This window comes from Musca vetustissima, unplaced genomic scaffold (assembly GCF_032173495.1).
Source record: "Musca vetustissima isolate MV318-11 ecotype Yass unplaced genomic scaffold, APGP_CSIRO_Mvet_v1 utg6009, whole genome shotgun sequence".
Lineage (NCBI taxonomy): Eukaryota > Metazoa > Arthropoda > Insecta > Diptera > Muscidae > Musca > Musca vetustissima.
The window spans coordinates 19,300-38,193 of record NW_026882788.1 but is presented as its reverse complement, the minus strand read 5'-3'; the positions used below and the strand labels follow the sequence as shown (position 1 = coordinate 38,193).

The 18,894-nt window shown below is 35.9% G+C and overlaps 1 protein-coding gene across 1 annotated transcript in view; it reads right to left on the bottom strand.

Annotated features, from left to right (window-relative positions):
• LOC133329491 (protein Wnt-4) overlaps positions 1–11,024 on the bottom strand; it is a 64,331-nt gene extending 53,307 nt beyond the window's left edge. The window contains exon 1 of the mRNA XM_061537964.1: positions 10,351–11,024. Coding sequence (XP_061393948.1) covers positions 10,351–11,024 — 674 coding nt within the window. The remainder of the gene's footprint in view (positions 1–10,350) is intronic.
• Between the last annotated feature and the right edge of the window lie 7,870 nt (positions 11,025–18,894).

Genomic DNA, 18,894 nt, shown 5'->3' with positions numbered 1-18,894 from the left:
TACTCTGAATCATTACTCCGTATTAAGTATAAATACTTGGGCCAACCCGGTCGGTAGGCAACAACGTCGTGACTTTTCCGATTAGTAATTTTGGGAAAGAATCACAGTGCGATTGTTTGTGTTTGCAGGAAATGTCACATCTTTTGTAATCGATTTAAAATCCTGCTACTTCTTTTTTGGGTCCAGGTGGAACATAATGTCTACACAAACAGTCCAGCGGACTCGAAAGGCTTTCAAGGACAATTTGCAGCTACTTTTCAATTTGATTATGCAATATATGGCCCCTGTCCGATTTTATGTGAATGATGTACCAAATAATAAGCGTTTCTCCGATCGAGATACATTTTGGACAGCGCACTGTTCTACATCAGCTCCATACATAATTTTGCTTGATTTCATACAAATGGTACAACATAGAATCCAAGTCTGCTCGATTGATGGGTTGTTTTAAATTAGTCCAAATATCTATGTATGTAGTTCACACATTTAATTTCGTCCGATTCCATTTCTATGGTCCTCCAAAGCATATGAGCATGTTTTGTATGTACCCAAAAGGTATGATATAGTCGGTCCCGTTAGAATTTTGAACTTTCTATCACAAAAATGTTTTTTTTTTGTATACCAAAATACGAACTATTTCCGGAAAAGTAGTTCAAAATCGCATATGTTTTTCTTTCCGTGTAATAGCGCTCTGTTATTTACTTCTTCTATTACCAAAAAAAAAAAAAAAAAAAAAACAATGAGAATTTCTTCATCATTCTGAAAATGAAACTGCCCCGTTTATTATTTCATATATATTCCATGGACTGGCACAAAATCGATTGATCTTTCTTTCGGATTTTCTTACGAAGAAAACTATACACCGACTGTCTGTTTATTTTGATGTTTAGTGGTGGAGAACAGTGCTTTGGAAGCAAGGCATTTGCGAATGTCGTTCACAAGAGAACGAGTATTTTTTATATCGATTTTTACACCCTCCACCATAAGGTGGAGTGTATATTAAATCATTCCGTTTGCAACACCTTGAAATATTCAACGTAGACCCCACAAAGTATATATATTAGGTTGGGGAAAATAAATGCGGACTGTCGATATAATCGGAGAAATGATCGAAGTACACCGGCATGTTAGCAGTCGTAACATCGCCCAGGAGCTAAAAATTCAAATAGAAGCTTGGAAGCCACACCAATTAACAGAAAAATAGGATGGATCTAATTTCCATCTGCGAAGCCTTGGCCAAACGGAATGAGATAGTCCCATTTCTTAAACGGATGGTGACAGGAGATGAGAAACCCTGTGCGAAAACGATTGTTATCAAAGAGCGGTGAAGCAACTCAACAGGTGGCCGAACTTGCACTAAGGTTATGCTATGCATTTGGTGGAACTGGAAGGAGATTATTTAAATTCTGATTTCTTCTGTCAACAACTGGACCGTTTGAAGATAGTAATTGAACAGAAATGGAAGGAATTGGCCAACAGAAGAGGTGTCGAGTTCCACCAGGTCAACGCTAGACTACACACATCTACAGGGACTCGCCAGAAACTTTGGGATCTTGGTCGAGAAGTTATAATGCATCCGCATGGGCCGAACTTTTTATTTGTTTTAAAATATATTTGGTATCGATTTTCCCTTTGTATACCCGAAATAGAAAATTATTTTTCGCTTTGGTTGGAAAATGTAGAACAGGCCCTTATGAAAAAACATGAGGCTGTATTGAACAATTTCTGTGAAAATTTGTGTTTATTTTCCAAAAAACGAGAATGCCAATTATTATAATTCATGGAGTCTTTGATGAATATTTCGAGGTGTTGCAAACTTAAAGACAATTTTATGAAGGGTACAAAATTTGTAATTTGTCTGTTTTTTCTAACTTATTAAAATTACTTCCTCGATTTTCCAATTTCCAAACACTGTTATCTGTTGTAATCAAAAAATATGTCTACAAAATCAGCAGCACCACCAGCAACAAAAATTAGATATTCCAAAATGAAAAAAAATAATAATCAAAAAACCACCATGGCAAAACAAAACTGTTGAGAAGGCAAAGACAATAAACAAAATTCAAAACCAAAAACTCAAAAATCCAGTTCCTTTCATTCCAAATCATTTACATTGTGGTGGCAATGAATGGCCAGCCAGCCACGGCGTGTGTGGGGTATTTCATTGCGAGAGGAAGTTTCTTAGGAAATTTAAACCGATATTATATCAAACAACAACAAAACGAAAACATGAGACTGTTCAAATCAGCATAAACTGCATCAATAATAATTGATATTGTCTTTGACGCTTGGAGATCACAATGGACTGCCTTGTGGCTGAGGCTATTGGCAATATTTTGTGAATTCCACATAAAATTTATATACATGTGTGTGTGTGTGTTCGCTCCCAGAGAAGCCTAGGCTTTTTCAGTTTTCCAATTATAGATATTGATCTATAGGCAATTTTCAAATTAAAATACATTGAGGAAAAAACAATTGTGCTTGAAAAATGGAAATGGGATTTGGCAGAAAATGGCTGATGAAAAAAGAAGCATAACTACTATGATTGCTATGGACAACTTCATTAGTTATATTGTGGACACCTGAGAAACAAAAAAATACATGTTATTCTCTCTTTTGCAGACTGTATCAAATTAAAAATCAATTATAAATTACCGTTAAGTTATTTGCCAAACAATACAACTACTCATCAATGTCTACGCCCACCCATTGCATTCGAAACCCTACATCAGCCATCACCTAGGGTGTGTAGCGTGAAATTTACACTAATTAACAAAATGCTATGCACTCCCCGCTCCCTGTCTCTACCACCTCTTCCTTTTACACAACAAAACTGTGCATTAGATATAGAGCCGGCCGTTTGTTCTTAGCCAATTTCCGTAAATTGTAAAATTATCAGTCAGCCAGTCTGATGGCTTATCAGTGCAATGGAATCTTTTCATCTTCGTTTACCTCTTCAAATGGCAAATATTGTTGCCAAAGCATTTCATTTGAAAGGAACTCTGCTGTTCTGATCCGTTCGGTTAGGTTCCGTTCAGTTTAGCTATTCATTGTTTCTTTCTTTTGTAGCTGCTGTCTTATGTTTAGAAGAATATGAATTTTTGGTATTGAATGTCGTTCAGTATCATTGTATTGTGTGTCCTCGTGGTCGTTGTTGTTGTCGTCGTCATCATGGTGCAGCAGCTACAGCTAAGGCAACGGAACAGTCACTGCCTGTAGTTTATGTGTCTGAGGCGTGTCAATTTAAATCAAGTCAATGTCTTTTGTGTGCGATTTTTCCTTCGTTTTGTTGGTTTCGGTGAAGTCAATGGATGTTTGGCTGTCCGTCCATTTAGCCATTGCAACTGTGCGTTTGTATGACAGCGTGTGTGTGTGTGCGAAAGTGTTTTGCAAATAATAACCATTGAATGTTATGGTTATGGCATTCTTTTGCAACTTCTGCTTCAAATTTGAGTTTTCAGTAAAACGGGGCTTCTTGTATTGCTGCCGTGTGTTTTTTCTTTTTTGTTATCAGTTTGCATTTCTATAGCATTTATAAATACTTTGGAAAGTTGTAAGCCAAAACATGAAAAGAATCTGGCCAAAAATTCTTTAATCTTTGTCCATACTCAAACATACACTCACACACACTTCTATATACAAAAGAATGTTACTAATTTTCGTTAATGCATTTTGACCTGATACTTGAAGAGATTTAACAGTTTGTGTTCAGGATATTACAAAGGTGTATAAAAATGTCAAAATGGAATCATAAAATCAAAAAATAAGAAAAATTGTGTTTTACATAAAATTTAAAGAAGGCCTTAATTTTGTGTAGGAATCACAGATGTTAATCATATAGAAGCCTAAAATAGACCAGCTCTATATATTTAGCAAAGATCGGGAGAATATTTTCAATCCACATATTTACTATATAGCTGTCGTTAAGACATATTATATTAGGTTGGGGAAAAAGAAATTCAATATTTTTATAAGAAATATAGGACTTTATTTAACATGCTTCAGAATTTCCAATTTGGGCCAAATATGACCGTTTTGCTGTATGATTTGTTGCCATTTTAATGGTAACTATAGAAGTCCTGCTCTCTATTTTCAAAAAAAAAAAAAAAAAAACTCTAGTAGTCGATTTTCACAATCCTCCCTAGGTAACAACTTTTTATCATTAAAAAAATTTTACAATGCAAGAAAAAAGATGATAATCGATTGGCGCCAAGTTCGGCGGATGCATTAAAACTGTACATGTATGTGGCCTAGCTTTGTGTGTGGTTTACACTTTGTCACCTATCCGTTTCTTGTCAAGTGCTATATTCAAACGGTCAAGTTTTTGACAGTAGTGATCAGAATTTACCGTTTGGTCACATGGAAGAAACTCATAACAAATAATCCCCTTCCAAACCCACCAAATGCATAGCAGAACCTTCCTGGCTGTTAGCCCTGATCGTTTTTGCACAGGGTTATCGTATGTGATCCATTTCTCATCTCCAGTCACCATCCGTTTAAGAAATGTGTCTATCTCATTCCGTTTGGCCAAGGCTTCGCAGATGGAAATTCGACCCATCCTATTTTTTTCTGTTAATTAGTGTGGCACCCAAACACCGAAGTTCTTTTCGAATCCAACTTTGTGTAAATGACTTGAAACAGTTTTATGGTCGATTTTTAGCTTCTGCTGCTAACATGCTTGTCAACTTCGATAATTTCTGTGGTTTTATCGACTTTTCGACGACCGGCCTACCTGTTCAATTCCTGAACGGAATCTACGAAAACAAAATTGCACAAAATTGGCTGTTACAGTTTCGGAACCATAAACACCATTCACAATTTTAGCCGCTTGGCTTGCATTTTCGCTTTTGTCAAAGAAAATCTGTAAAATGTACCGAATTTTCTCTTTGTTCACTTCCATTTTTAACACCCTGTAACTCACAGCTGAATGCATAAAACAAAAAAATATTTTTTACTGCGAAATGTCACCCTTTCAACGAGCATAAATTTGAATCTGAAATTGTTTGATCGATACTTTACGAGAAATCTATCAGTACAGCCATCTACCGAAAAAATAATGTATTTCTTTTTCCCCAACCTTAATTAATATCAATTTTTAATATGTTCGGTTTATAGAGTATTTCATAGACCTCCATTCTCTGTCACAAACAACTTTGTTCATTTCCTTCGCCAATCTAAAAATTAAATGTATGACCTAACTAGAATTCATCCGTATAGTTTATAACTTCTTTCCCCTTACCTCTCACTTCCCTAATAATTTCAAACGATACTGTAATATCATGCCAGTCTGTAAAGCATTAAATGCTTTCCTTTGAAAAATCAACAAAAATTCACTTTATAAAATTAAGATGATTTTGTGCATATGATTCAATTGATGCGGAGCTGCTGATGTTGGCTGGAACGAAGCATTATTGCACACATGACCTGAACGATGACAATGATGCTGATTCACAACTCAGATAACAGTATATCACAGAGCTTTGGAAGCAAACAAAGGCAACTCCAATGTGATGGAATAATTTAGTTTGCAGAAAAAAATTTTACGACAAGACCTTTTTGGCATTGGTTAAATTTAATCCTATTTTTTCCCTGAGACTCGTTGTCGTCGTTGTCGACAGATTTGAGATACTAGAGCGATGACACACGATTCAGAAAACAATAAAAAATAACAAAAATCAGTAACAAACAAAAAAATGTGTATGAATTATTAAACCCAAAGCATTTGTTAATAATTATGGCATATTGCAGTAATTGAAGAAGGGGCGAGGGATACGCTCAATTGACAAACTGCCGGTAATAAAAAATCAAAAACTGATTTCATTCTTTGGCCCAGTATAATGAATGTTGTAAGGAGTACACAATGTTGTAAAGTGTACACAAAAAATCTGCGTTATGGTGTTTGATTGTAATCATCAACAACACTGTGCCTTATTTCATTCATATGTCCTTAGAGGCCTGGATGACTGGAATTCTCGTTAACTTCGTCCAGCAGCCGCCACCCTTAAACAAAATGCTGCTCTACTAGCTTTTTCATTCATTTAGTTATGCATCCAACCACAATGGATGGATGAATGGCTAATGGGATACCTGTGCGTAAGTCGTAAAGAGGACAATGAATGCGGAAAAAATAACTATGCGCCGCTATGTTGGACTTTACCATCATCTCTCATCTTTGGAGTTTTGGTGGTTGTTGTTGCTGTTTGTTTGTTACCATTGTAATATGTAAATTATGTGCACTTTTCATATTAAATAAAAAAACTCGACAACAACAAAAATATGAATAATAACAGCAACAACCACAACCAATGACAAGCAAATTACCACAAGCAACAACTACTCCGCCCTCAATATGGCTCGCAACCGCATGATAATAATACAACAAAATCGCACTTGTTGTTGTTGCTGCTGCTGATGTTTGATTACATCTTATGGCGTGCTACTCAGGGATGGGAATTTAGTATTTTTAAAAAAAGAGATAAATTAATATTTCTATCTGCAGTAAGATGACCAGGACAAGATATTAAGGCCTAAGAAGACCCACCTATATATATAAGACCCACAGAATGTTTAAAAGTCTTCTATTTCTTCCGTCTATACATAAACCTGTAGAAGGTCTTCTATCAATAGGATACCTGCAGAACGTCTTCTATCTATAGAGGACTTGCAGAAGTCCTTCAATTAATAGAAGACCTGCAGAAAGTCTTTTATCAATATGAAACCTGCAGAAGGTCTTCTGCCACCAGAAGACTTGCAGAAGGTCTCCTATCAATAGGAGATCTGCAGAAGTTCTTCTAAAAAGAATACCCACAAACGAACTTTTTATAAAAGACCTAGTTTCTATCTATAGAAGATCTGTAGATAAGCTACTAAATTTCGCCTAGATTGTCTTAACTATAGGTCGTCACACCTTCTACGCATAAAATTCGTACAAGTGCTATTTTGTACAGTGAAGACCCAAGAGAAGCGATGTAGAATAGAAATTCTACAGGAGGTTTTATGCCCGCAGAAGAACTACCAAAATCAATTTATAGAAGGGGTACTGGTGGTTTTCCTCGCAGAGAATACCGATAGGCCTTCTATCTATAGAATAACTGCAGAAAGTCTTCTATCTATAGAAAACCTGCAGAAGGTCTTCTATTTATAGAAGGTATACTTATTAAATCTATAGGAGACCTCCAGAACGTCTTCAATCAATAGGAAACCTGCTGAAGGGCTTACATCAATAGAAGACCTGCAGAAGGTGTTTTATCTATAGGAAATCTGCAAAAGGCCTTCTATGTTTAGAAGACTTACAGAAGGTCATCTATCTATAGATGTCCTACAGGAGGTCTTCTATATATAAAAAACCTACAGGAGATCTTCTTCTATCTGTAGAAGACATACAGTGTGTCTTCTATCCATGTAAGACATATAGAAATGAGGTTGTCTGTCTATAGAAGACCTGAAGTCGGTTTTGTCTCCATAGAATACTTTCAGTAGTTCTTGCAGACCGTGTAAAAGCCCTTAAATCATAAAATTCTTCTAGCGATTTTCTGTCCACAGCAGGCTCAGCAGTTCTTTTATACCCAAATTATAAAATTATCATAGAGAACTTCTGTCAAGAGCGGACCTACAGAAGGTCTTCTAGTAATAGAGGGGCCGCTGAAGATCTTATATCTATAGAAATCATATAAGAGTACTGCAGGATTTAATCAATCCATAGAAGACCGACAGGAAGGGTACTATAAATATAAAATCTTCAGAAGTTCTTATATTCATAGAAGACTCGCACGAGGTTCTCTATACAAGAAGATCTGCAATAACTATGGTATATTTAGAAAAATCCACTAATTTTATATTTTCCAGCTGATCTTCTATCAAGAATATGAAGTCTAAAAACTAAAAAATCTAATTTTTTTAAAAATGCAAATCATAATGCCTAATTTTGCCAAACCGGCTAGGGCATGACCATGATGACCACCGCTAATCTATATTTTCCAGCTGGTCCTCTATCAAGAATATGAAGTCTAAAAACTAAAACATCTAAATTTTTTAAAGATTCAAATCATCCATCTCTGATTATTTGAAGAGTTTTCCAACCGGGCTGCCTGCCTGCCCTTATTTCCTTCCTGAATAGGCGTGTGTGCGGGGATGAGAGTGATTAACGATAGATGCAAGATGATGCTGATGATTTGTTCGCCCAGTGTAACAGAAAGAGAACACAAGAGTTTGAGATGTTTAATGTCCATTGTTGTTGTATTTTTGGGGGTATTGTTTGGTGTTGACTTTACAAGTGGAAAGAAATGCTGCGGTTTAAACATTTTTTTGTGAGTAATCGCCGTAATAAAAATGCAACTTCAACAGTAACATAGACGAAGAGCAGAACAAAAAAGAAAAAAAAAGCAAAATAAATAAAATTGGAACTCAAAACGCATAAAACCAAATTCCCCAATGGATATAAATTATTTCTGGTAAGGCTTTTGTTCCGGGGCTTGTGCCATGCTATCGTCATCATCATCATCTGCCACCATCAACAAGAACGCATTTTGAGCTGTTTGTGGGGGCGTTGGAAGGATAATTTTTATGGTGTAACGAAAATATAATATTCATTACAATGCATAATAGAAAAATTAATGTTTTTTTGTCCAACAAATTACAAATATTTTCAGGATAAACATAAAAAAATCGAATGACATTTTTTTTTGTTTTGACTTGGGTTTGTTTATGTTTTTTATTATTATGACCTGCAAGTCATAAATATCTTGACATTCTATGGTGTCTATTCAAATAGATTATAATTAGAAAATGGAAATGGAATTCTCGGGGGATATATTTTGCAGTAGTGACATTATTCAATTTGGGTGAATAATATTTGATATTAAAATGCGCTGGGTATACTAAAATATTGAATGTGAATGGAAGGAAAAAATCTGGAAATAATGAAGTTTTATTTTTTTTAATATGTAACTGATCGACAAATAAATATTGATTCAAATTTAAAAATTGTGGGAATTGTTTTTAGAAAAAAACACAACGCCATGAGAGTGGATTTTATGCAGATTTATTTGAATTTGAAAACCAATTTCCACATAACAAAAATAAAATAGAATTAACCCGTGAATTCAGTCGTGGTCAAAAATGGAAATTTGGAACAAAGATAGCGGTTGCCACGAGTGCCTTCAAAGACGTTTATAAAATTGTCACGTCAATGAGCCTGAAACAAAACAATTTCGAAAACTAATCAAATCCAAAGAAATTCATTTATGAATGAAACTCTTCGATGCAAATAGCTCCCTGTTGTTATAATAGGTTGGGGGGAAAAAAATCCATTATATATACAAAATATAGGACTTTATTTAACATACTTCGGAATGCCCGATTTGGGCCAAATATACACCGTTTTATTGTATGATTTGTTGCCATTTTAAAGGTAACTTCAAAACTTGCAAAAACTCTATTCGTCGATTTTCACAATCCTCCGTAGATACCAATTATTTATCATTGAAGAAATTTTGCAATGGAAGAAAAAGATGATAATCGGTTCCCGACCAAGCCCTGAAGTTTCTGGCGAGTCACTAAATATGTGTGTGGCCAATCGTTGTCCCGGTGGAACACGACAACTCTTCTATTGGCCAATTTTGGTCAATTGTAAATGGTTTAAAACAGTTTTATGGTCGATTTTTAGCTCCTGGGCGATGTTACGACTGCTAACATGCCGGTCAACATCGATGATTTCTCTGATTTTATCGACATTTTCGACGACCGGCCTACCTGTGCAAGGTGCAAGGTGCAACTTTAACATCATAAATTCCTAAAAGGAATCTACGAAATCTAAACTGTTACAGTATCGGAACCATAAACAAAATTCACAATTTTAGCCACTTGGCTTGCATTTTCGCCTTTGTCAAAGAAAATCTTTAAAATGTACCGAATTTTCTCTTTGCTCACTTCCATTTTTAACACCCTGTAAATCACAACTGAATACACCAAACAAAAAAAAAAGCAAAAAATTCTTTTACTGCGAAATGTCACCCTTACAACGAACATAAATCTGAAATTTTTTGATCGATACTTTACAAGAAATCTATCACTACAGACATGAGCCGAAAAAAATAATGGATTTCTTTTCCCCAACCTATTATGTAACATTTCCATATTATCTCACATTTTCATATTAGGGATATGTAGTCGAGCGCAGAAGTCGACTTTTAGCCTTTTCGATTTTTGTCAACTTCGAATTTTAGACTTTTCCATTCAAAAAGTCGATTAGTCGAAAATCGATTTACTTATACCTATTTCATATTACTTTCCTTATTTCTAACAGTTCGCATTCAAAATAAATAAAAAAACGTATTTGTTTATTGTACTTACTAGTATTGTGAACCGCCAAGACTACTGCTGCTTCCGCCTTGTTGCATACTATTTCCATCCATGTTGCCTGCACCCATATAGGGCGGACCATAACGTCCTCCTGAATCGCTGGTAGTAATTCCCGGACGATGCCCTGGCACAATAATACCTAAATTTGCCAAACCGGCTAGGGCATGGCCATGATGACCACCGCTGCTACCTCCTCCGCCGCCACCACCACCCATACCCATGCCACCACCAAGACCATGAGAACTCATAGAGCTACCACCGGAGTGGCCAATAATACCGCCACTACCCATGGAACTTAGAACGCCACTTAACGATGGTGATAGGCCTTGTAGACCATTTACGTTTCCATTGGCATTCATAAGGGAATTGAGAAGAGAGCTGTTACCGGCCAGCTGATTAAGATTTGTATGCGTTTGCTGTTGCTGATGGTGTTGTTGCTGCTGCTGTTGTTGCTGATGATTACTATTAACTAAGCCTATATTTTGTCCGGACGTTAGGGTATTTGAACTCATCACACCGGGTCCATTTGGATTCTGTTGCGATTGTTGTAAGCCTCCAGATTGTGTTTGTGTCGATTGTTGGGTTAGCGTAATGTCATCACATGTTGAGAGTTGTAAATGCCATAGGGCCAGCATGGCCATGGTTATGAAGCACAAAAGATGCATTTTGGGGTTTTTTGCGATTTTATATTTAGTATAAATTAAATGAAAATTGTAGACTACTTTTTGGCTTTGATTAATTGCTAAAGTCTAATTTTAGGTGTGTTTATTTGTGGTTTTTGTTTTTCTAAGTACTGGGAAGCAAATATGTTTTGTTTTTGTTGTTTCTTTTTTTAAATAAATTATTAGCACTAGTTATTTGTTTATTATTAAAAATTACTAAGTTGTGTATGTTATTTTATTAATTTATATTTTTTTTTATTTATTGAAAACGAACGAACGGATTTGTATTGAGATTTCTTTTGGTGTTTTTTTGTTGAGAGAATTTTGGTGGGTTTCTTTCTTTAATACTTTGTGGTTTGCTACCGTTTTTTTATTGTTGTTAAATAGTTGGACACATATCTGGGTTTATTGTTATTTTTGTTGTTGTTGCTGTTTGTTTTAATTGCTTTAATGGCCTTATTCCTCGGAAGCCTGTTCTTATTTTTACTACAGATTTTTCTTGTTTCTTTCACAAAAAAAAGTTCAGTGGTTGGTGGTTATTGTTCTTGTATACAACTGTTTTGTTGTTGCTGTTGTTGTTTCTGGACAACTGGACATCACTTTGGCTCAATGCCGGCTATGTAAAAAGAATGAAAGAGATCTAGAGGATCCGTTTTTTTAGATTTTTACCGACATCCATGAAAACATTTGTATATGCACATGTGTGAGTGTCCGTGTCTATGTGTGTGAGTGAGCACTTGTTCACACAATGTTGTTGGCCAGCGACGGCATGCGGACAAATATGATCACTTTCATACATTCACACACATACAGGTAAGATCATCAGCATCACCATCATTCCCTCTTCATTGGCATCATAGTCATTCACTGCTGTTTCTTCCTCTTCAATACGTTCGTTCATATGGAAGAAAACTTGTCTTCCCTGGCTCTGTGTTCACTTCGAACGATTGTTGTCTTCTCTTGATGGCTGTTGTTGTTGGTGGTGTTTCTCTTGTTGTTGTTGCTGTATGTTACTTTTGATCGGTGGAAAAAAGCCTTTGAAAGATCAAAAGGCCGACAAAATGCGCGCATTAACTTCACGAAAACGTTTAAACACCATACACCGCACAGCGATTAAAATAACCCAAACATGCACGCACACAACGACACACGAGTGAATACGATAGACCACAAACAGACAGCCTCAAAAGGCTTGCCCTAAAACACGTTTCTTGTCTATAAACGGTGTAGTCCAGCACCACAAGATGATAACCACGACGGATTGTTTATATAGTTTGGATCTTTGGCGAAAAAACACACACAGACACAAAAAACGGATCGGTTCCAGCAAAAAATATACACTCACAGAACTATTTTCTGTTTATATTTCAATGATGGTCGCCATATACCGCCAGGTGATTTTTTGTCAAATACTATTATTGTTATTCCCGCTTATCGGAAGTCACTTGGAACCAGACCACCACCATGCATTTTTGGGCCGGCAAATTGTCTTTGTTTTTTCCGTTTTAAAAAATCAACCGACCACCACTTCACCTCCGCAATCAATCAAATAGACAGTTGGATAACTTCAAATTCTAAACCCTTTTATAAAGGGGGACCCGCACCACACACGAAATGCATTTAGCGTAATTTTGTTGTAATTGATAATAGTTTGATAAAATTTAGAACAACAAACACGAAATTCGATAAAAACTGTATTTTCTGTGGGAATTTTATGTTTTCGTTTTTTTTTTTTTGGAAAATTCTTGGCACTTTAGATTTTCTTTTCAAAATTTAATTCAAGTTTTCACAATTTTCAAATTCAAAACTTTTTTATGTTACGCACAGTTTATTGTTGTATTTTTTCTGCTATTTTGTGTTGTTTTTTTGGTAAATTCAAAATTCAAAACCGTTCTCTCTCACTGCACTGAAAAGACGTTCATCGCGTTTGCTCGTTCGTACTCGACTGAATTTTTCGTATTGGCCTAACCATCGTTTTAGTAATACACCAGCAGCAACTTCGGCGTTTCCCATCATCATCACCATTGTCGTTGTAGCCGACGTCGTCGTTGTTACTTTGCCATGGCCGGAACATCATTATCGTGTTTGTTGTTTTCATACTTGCAACATGTCTGCCATACACACAGTCACACAAAACACAACCCCCGACGATATTGGCATAGTAAGCCAATGGATGATGGTTGCGGAAATGACTGACTGACTGGCTGTGTGGTGCCACCGTATTTGTTGCATGGGGAAAATACTGTTTGTTGTTTGCTCTTCGCCTTCTTTGGTGTATGTTCGTGCGTGTGTGTGTGTTTTTGTTGTTTCTCTCTATTACTGCTTGTTGACGTTTAACCCTGTTTTGCTAAGGTGCAACAATTGCGTGAGTTTACTTTGACACATTGGGCGAATGTTTCTGAAAAGGTGGAAGAATAATATTCATAAATACAAATTAAGTAAAGGCGATAATAAATGCGATAAAATTAAAAAAAATCGTATATTACCATTTCAAGCCTCTACTTAATTTAGCCTCTACTTAATTTAATAAAGTTTGTTATTCAAATATAGTAAATGCTTTAGAAGGTTATGTAATAATAATTCTAACAGCCAATTATGTGCAGTTTTGGTTTCGTAGATTCCATTCAGGAATTTGTATACCCTCCACCATAGTATGGAGGGTATATTCGTTTTGTTTTTCCATTTGTAACGCATCGAAATAATCATTTCCGTCCGTATATACATATGCTCTTGATTAGCGTAAAATTCTATGACGATTTAAGCATGTCCGTATGTCTGTTGTACTCACTCTAGCGTCTAAATGAATTGAGATAGACCGCCAAAATTTTGCATATAGTCGTCTTATAAATATGGGTTCATTTTTTCGGATAGCCCCCATATAAGGGTACCCCCAATTTTGCGGTATTTTTTGGGTTTTGATCGGATTTTTCGACCGTATTCGATGAAATTTGGTACTTTGAGTTCTTATTGGGTAGCAAATCTCCCTAGTAAAAATTATAAATATAGATACATTTTGTCGGATAGGCCCCATATAGGGGAACCACAATTTTCGGTATTTTGGGGTTCTTGGGCGCGTTTTATAACTGAATTCGCTGAAAATTTGTACATTGGGTTCTTTTTGGGTACTAAATTACTCCACTAAAAATTATAAATATAGGTCCATTTATCTGGTAGTCCCCATATAACGGTATTCCCAAATTTTTGGATTCTGATCGTATTTTTCGATCGAATTGGTTGTAATTCAGAACTTCGAGTTCTTATTGGGTAGCCTCCATATAAGGGTACCCCCAATTTTCTGTATTTTGTGGTTCTTAAACGGGGGTTTCAATCAAATTCTTTGTAATTTGGTTTTTTGTAGTCGTATACGGTAACAAGCCCCCCTCCCAAAAATTATTAATATTCGCCCCCCTTTTAGGGTTAGTCCCCATATAACCACATTTTTTATATTAAAACCTGCGGAGGATATCGAGATAAAAAATTAGAACGTGATGATCGAGAATGAACTATATAAAACCTGTGGTGATGGCCTTATATAACTGTAACCTCTACATCGCAATATTTTGGGGATGTTCCATCCTACCATGCGTCGTCAATATCGGTGCACTTTTTGGTGTGTATGCAATTTAGATTGTGTTTGCAATCTAAATTGCAGGAGTTTGAGAATTTTAAACTCTTCCGTGCGTTATTAGTATCTGTCTACGCTTTGGGGTTTTAAGATTTTAGGAAAAATCCCGATTAAAGATTGCAGGAATTTTTATTTGGTGTACATACATTTTTTTTTATTTGGTGTACATAAATCCGTTAGTAGAATTATCGGTATAGGTTCACTTTATGGTATTTTCCCTATATTTAAATTTCAAGTATCTGTCAGTATACCTATGGTGGAAGGTATCCAAAGTTCGGCCCGGCCGAACTTAACGCTTTTTTCACTTGTTGATGTTAAAGATGCACCTCGCACAGGCATGACTGTCGTCGAAAATGTCGATAAAATCGGGGAAATGATCGAAGTTGACCAGCATGTTAGCAGTGGTAACATAGCATTGGAGCTAAAAATCGACCATAAAACTGTTTTAAACCATTTACAATTGCCCATAAACGGTCAGAATTGGCCAACAGGAGAGGTGTCGTTTTCCACCAGGACAATGTAAGGCCACACGCATCTACAGTGAACCGCCAGAAACTTCGGAGCTGGGTTGGGAAGTTTAAATGCATCCGCCATATAGTCCGGACTTTGCATTTTGGAAAGATATTATTTTTGCTGATGAAAGCAAATTCAATTGTTATGGGTCGGATGGATTAAATAAGGTATGGAGCAGGGCGAATATGAGGGAATTTTTGTGGAATATATATAAGTCAGAAAAAAATGTGCTGTTGTATTTAGTTTATGGTTCAAAAAAGTAAGGACAAAAATGAGCACAAGGACTAGTTATTGAAGGTGGATATGTTATACCAAAATTAACCCAGTATGATTTGATTGAAGGCATGAAATCAACTTAAAACTACCCTGCAATAGATGCAAACAATAACATAAATATATTATGTTAATGAACTCAATATAAAAAAATTTGCACTTGTGGGTTCCTATATACTAACCAAAAGTATTTTTCACTCAACAAAATCTACCGATTTACAGAGGACTTAAATTAATAGCAGCAATTTTTAATTTCTTGATATTTATACCCTCAGACTTTTGGCTAGTGTCCCTCATAGAAATATTAATTTTAGACCCCGTGTTTTTGGTACCTCCCACACAAAATTCAATATTTTTTTAACATTTATTCTACGATATCAAGCGAACCAACTATACGATTTGAACAAAACTTTGCATAACATAATATTTTAAATATAACTGTACGCTGGTGGAAGATGGGACTTTTCCATCTACTGCATCTAGTAATTCTCTTCAAGGGCACAAAATTTTGAAAATTTGTAAATCTCTCTCAAAGAGTTAAAATTTACAAATTTTGAAAATTTGTAAATTTTAACTCTTTGGCACCTCTCCCCAAAGAGTTAAAATTTTAAATAGTTAATTGCAAATAGTAATATTTTAACCAAAAATTGATTACTTTCGAAGAAGCGACCCATCGGTCCTCTCCTACTGGTACATCCCACATGAAGATTCAATATTTGAAAATTTTGTAAATTCCTTTTGTATAAAGCATTATATTTTTAAGCTCATTTTATTTTCCCATTGTATTTTTGAATCTAAATAATTTCTCATATCTATTATTTATGGATTCTTCTAAATTGTGTTTTCGCTAGAGGATTCAAATCGATTGCAACAATTATTCAGTAGAGCATTCAATGAATTCTCCGAAATTGAATAGACATTCAAAACACGCAAACTCCAAATACTACTATTGAAATGTTATGGCTGCAGGAGATAACTGAGAGAGTGACAGGATTCTTGTTTGACGTTCCATTGTTATTGTTAGGCCAATGAAAAGAGAAAGTTTGGCCTCAATCGCACTAAAATAAGCGATAAAACAAATTTTAATGACGATGCTCTGATTGACAATGTGACGAAAAGGCATTGATTGTTTTTGTGTAACATGACGTCACGTCAATGCGGATAACGACCATGTAAACGATTCCCGGCTGCACCACTCACGGCGGCTAAATCGTTCAATCATTACACTGAGCATCATGTTACACAACGCCTGACGCGGACCGGGTTGAGTGACAGTGCTGTGTGTGTGCGTGAGCATTTGTGATACTTTTGATGAGTGATAATTGGAAATTGGATGCAGGCAGCATCAGCAGCAGCCGACATCGTCATCCGTCAGTAGTACTCCTCGTAGTTGCGGATGGTAGTGGTATTGGATGTTGCATCGTTTTTTGGAGACCATAAAACGAAAAGGTTCTAATGTTGTCACAACGAAATATGAAAGCCGATCGACGAAGGCGGCATTCCCTCGATACCATTGATGATTGTGTCTCATTGCCCATAATCCGCTTTTAATGACGTTGATGATCATTAGACGGGTACTCAAATAACCAACAAAGTTAAATCTTCGATTTTTGTTTTTCTCACTGTTATAAACAAAAGAGTTGCGCATGCGTAATACGGTATGTCTGAGTGAGTGAGCGACCGTGTGTGTGTATTTTTGTGTGTTCTTTACAAATCCCATAGCCAAAGATTTTCCTTCGTTTACTGGATTTTTATGTTTTTGGAAAAATAGAAAAAAGACGAAAATCTTAAGGAAATTTCCACACTAAAACCTTTGATTGTTGTTGGTCTTTTTTGATTTGTTTACATAAAGTTATAATCATAGATAGATGACTGAGTGACTGGCTGAGGGAATGACTAGATGGATGGTTGGATGGCTGGTTGACTGACTGCTTAGTTGACTGTTGGACTAGATGTATGAATGAAATGTGAATGAGAGTGTGTGCGCGTATATTACTATAGCTCAACGAATGTATGAAAGCGCAAACACCTATCTATTTGGATAAAATTCTTCACCGACCCTATGGAGTATGTCTGTGTGTTCTTTTATGAGTTTTCTTAGTCTTTTTTCTTAACTCTTTGCTGTAGTTGTTTATTGTTGATTTTATATCGTTTTATACCCGGGCCATAAACCTAAAACGACATTTGTCGTCACAGTTATTGTTGTCTTTGCTTATATTGACACACTATTTGAAATTATCCCAAATAAATGCATTACCTCTACGAAGCGGAAAGCGTTCTCATTGCACAATTTACACCATTTCACAGTAGAGCAGAAGGGCTATAAAAATTCGATGTGGTCTTAGGAATTATATGTTTAATATTTTAAATGCAGCATTTGTTATAGAAGTGTAACAAAATGCCGATCCACCAAAATAGAGATATAGGATGCAAAATATATATCAACATTTTAAATATTTGAATCAAAAAATATTTACTGCCCAAAGAATGGCTTCGACAAATATACCAATTTTTATCCTTGTTTAAGTTTTTACTAGAAAACAATTAAAAAAAGTTTCAGTCGGTGTTGCCGACAGGTATATAGCATCAGTCTAGATTTGCGGAGATCTTCAAATACACACAGGCTTTATTATTCGCTTTATTTAAGGTGTGGTTTTATCAAAGGGATTCCGGATTTAATGTCGATCAAATCAGTTATTCAGTCGATTCAGTAGATTCAAATTAAATTTACTTACTTAACTGGCTTGTGACAGAACGTTTGTTCCAAAAGAGCTTAAAAACGATTTCCAGGGGCGTCGGTCTTCTGAGATGTTGCCTTCCACTTGATTTTTCCATCTAATCCGTGAACTTCTCAAAGGCTTTTATATGGCTTTGAGCTGGGGCATCCTCATCCATTCTCAAAACATGCCAAGCCAACATAGTCTCTGCAGCTCGATACGTCTAACTATGTCGATGTCCGAAAATAGATGGTACCGCTCATGGTCCCTTCGATAGCGATATTCACAGTCAACGCATATAGATCCATACAACAGCATGGGTAGTATCAGCATCTCTGGTCTGTCGAGAGTGGACCTTGTTTACAAATTATTTACTCAGACTATAGTAGCAACTGTTGGCCAACACTATATATCTCCGGGTTTCAAAGCTGATGTTATAAGTTTTACTTATGACGGTACCGAGGTATACACAATCATTCACTACCTCGAAACAGTAGTTTTCAAGTTGCACAGTTGGTCCGAGTCTACTAGACGTCATGCGCATTGAGCTCATTTTCTGCAAGCCAGGCATAACTAAACGATTTTGCAGAAAATGTGTTTTAAGTGTTCAATTTACTCACAATTTATACGGGACAGAGGAACTTCTACAGCTTCTCAATTAGAATATGTAAGAGATATTCATATGTATTTTTTACACAACATGAGGTCTATTATAGCGAACAATCGTGCATTATTAACTCGAAAA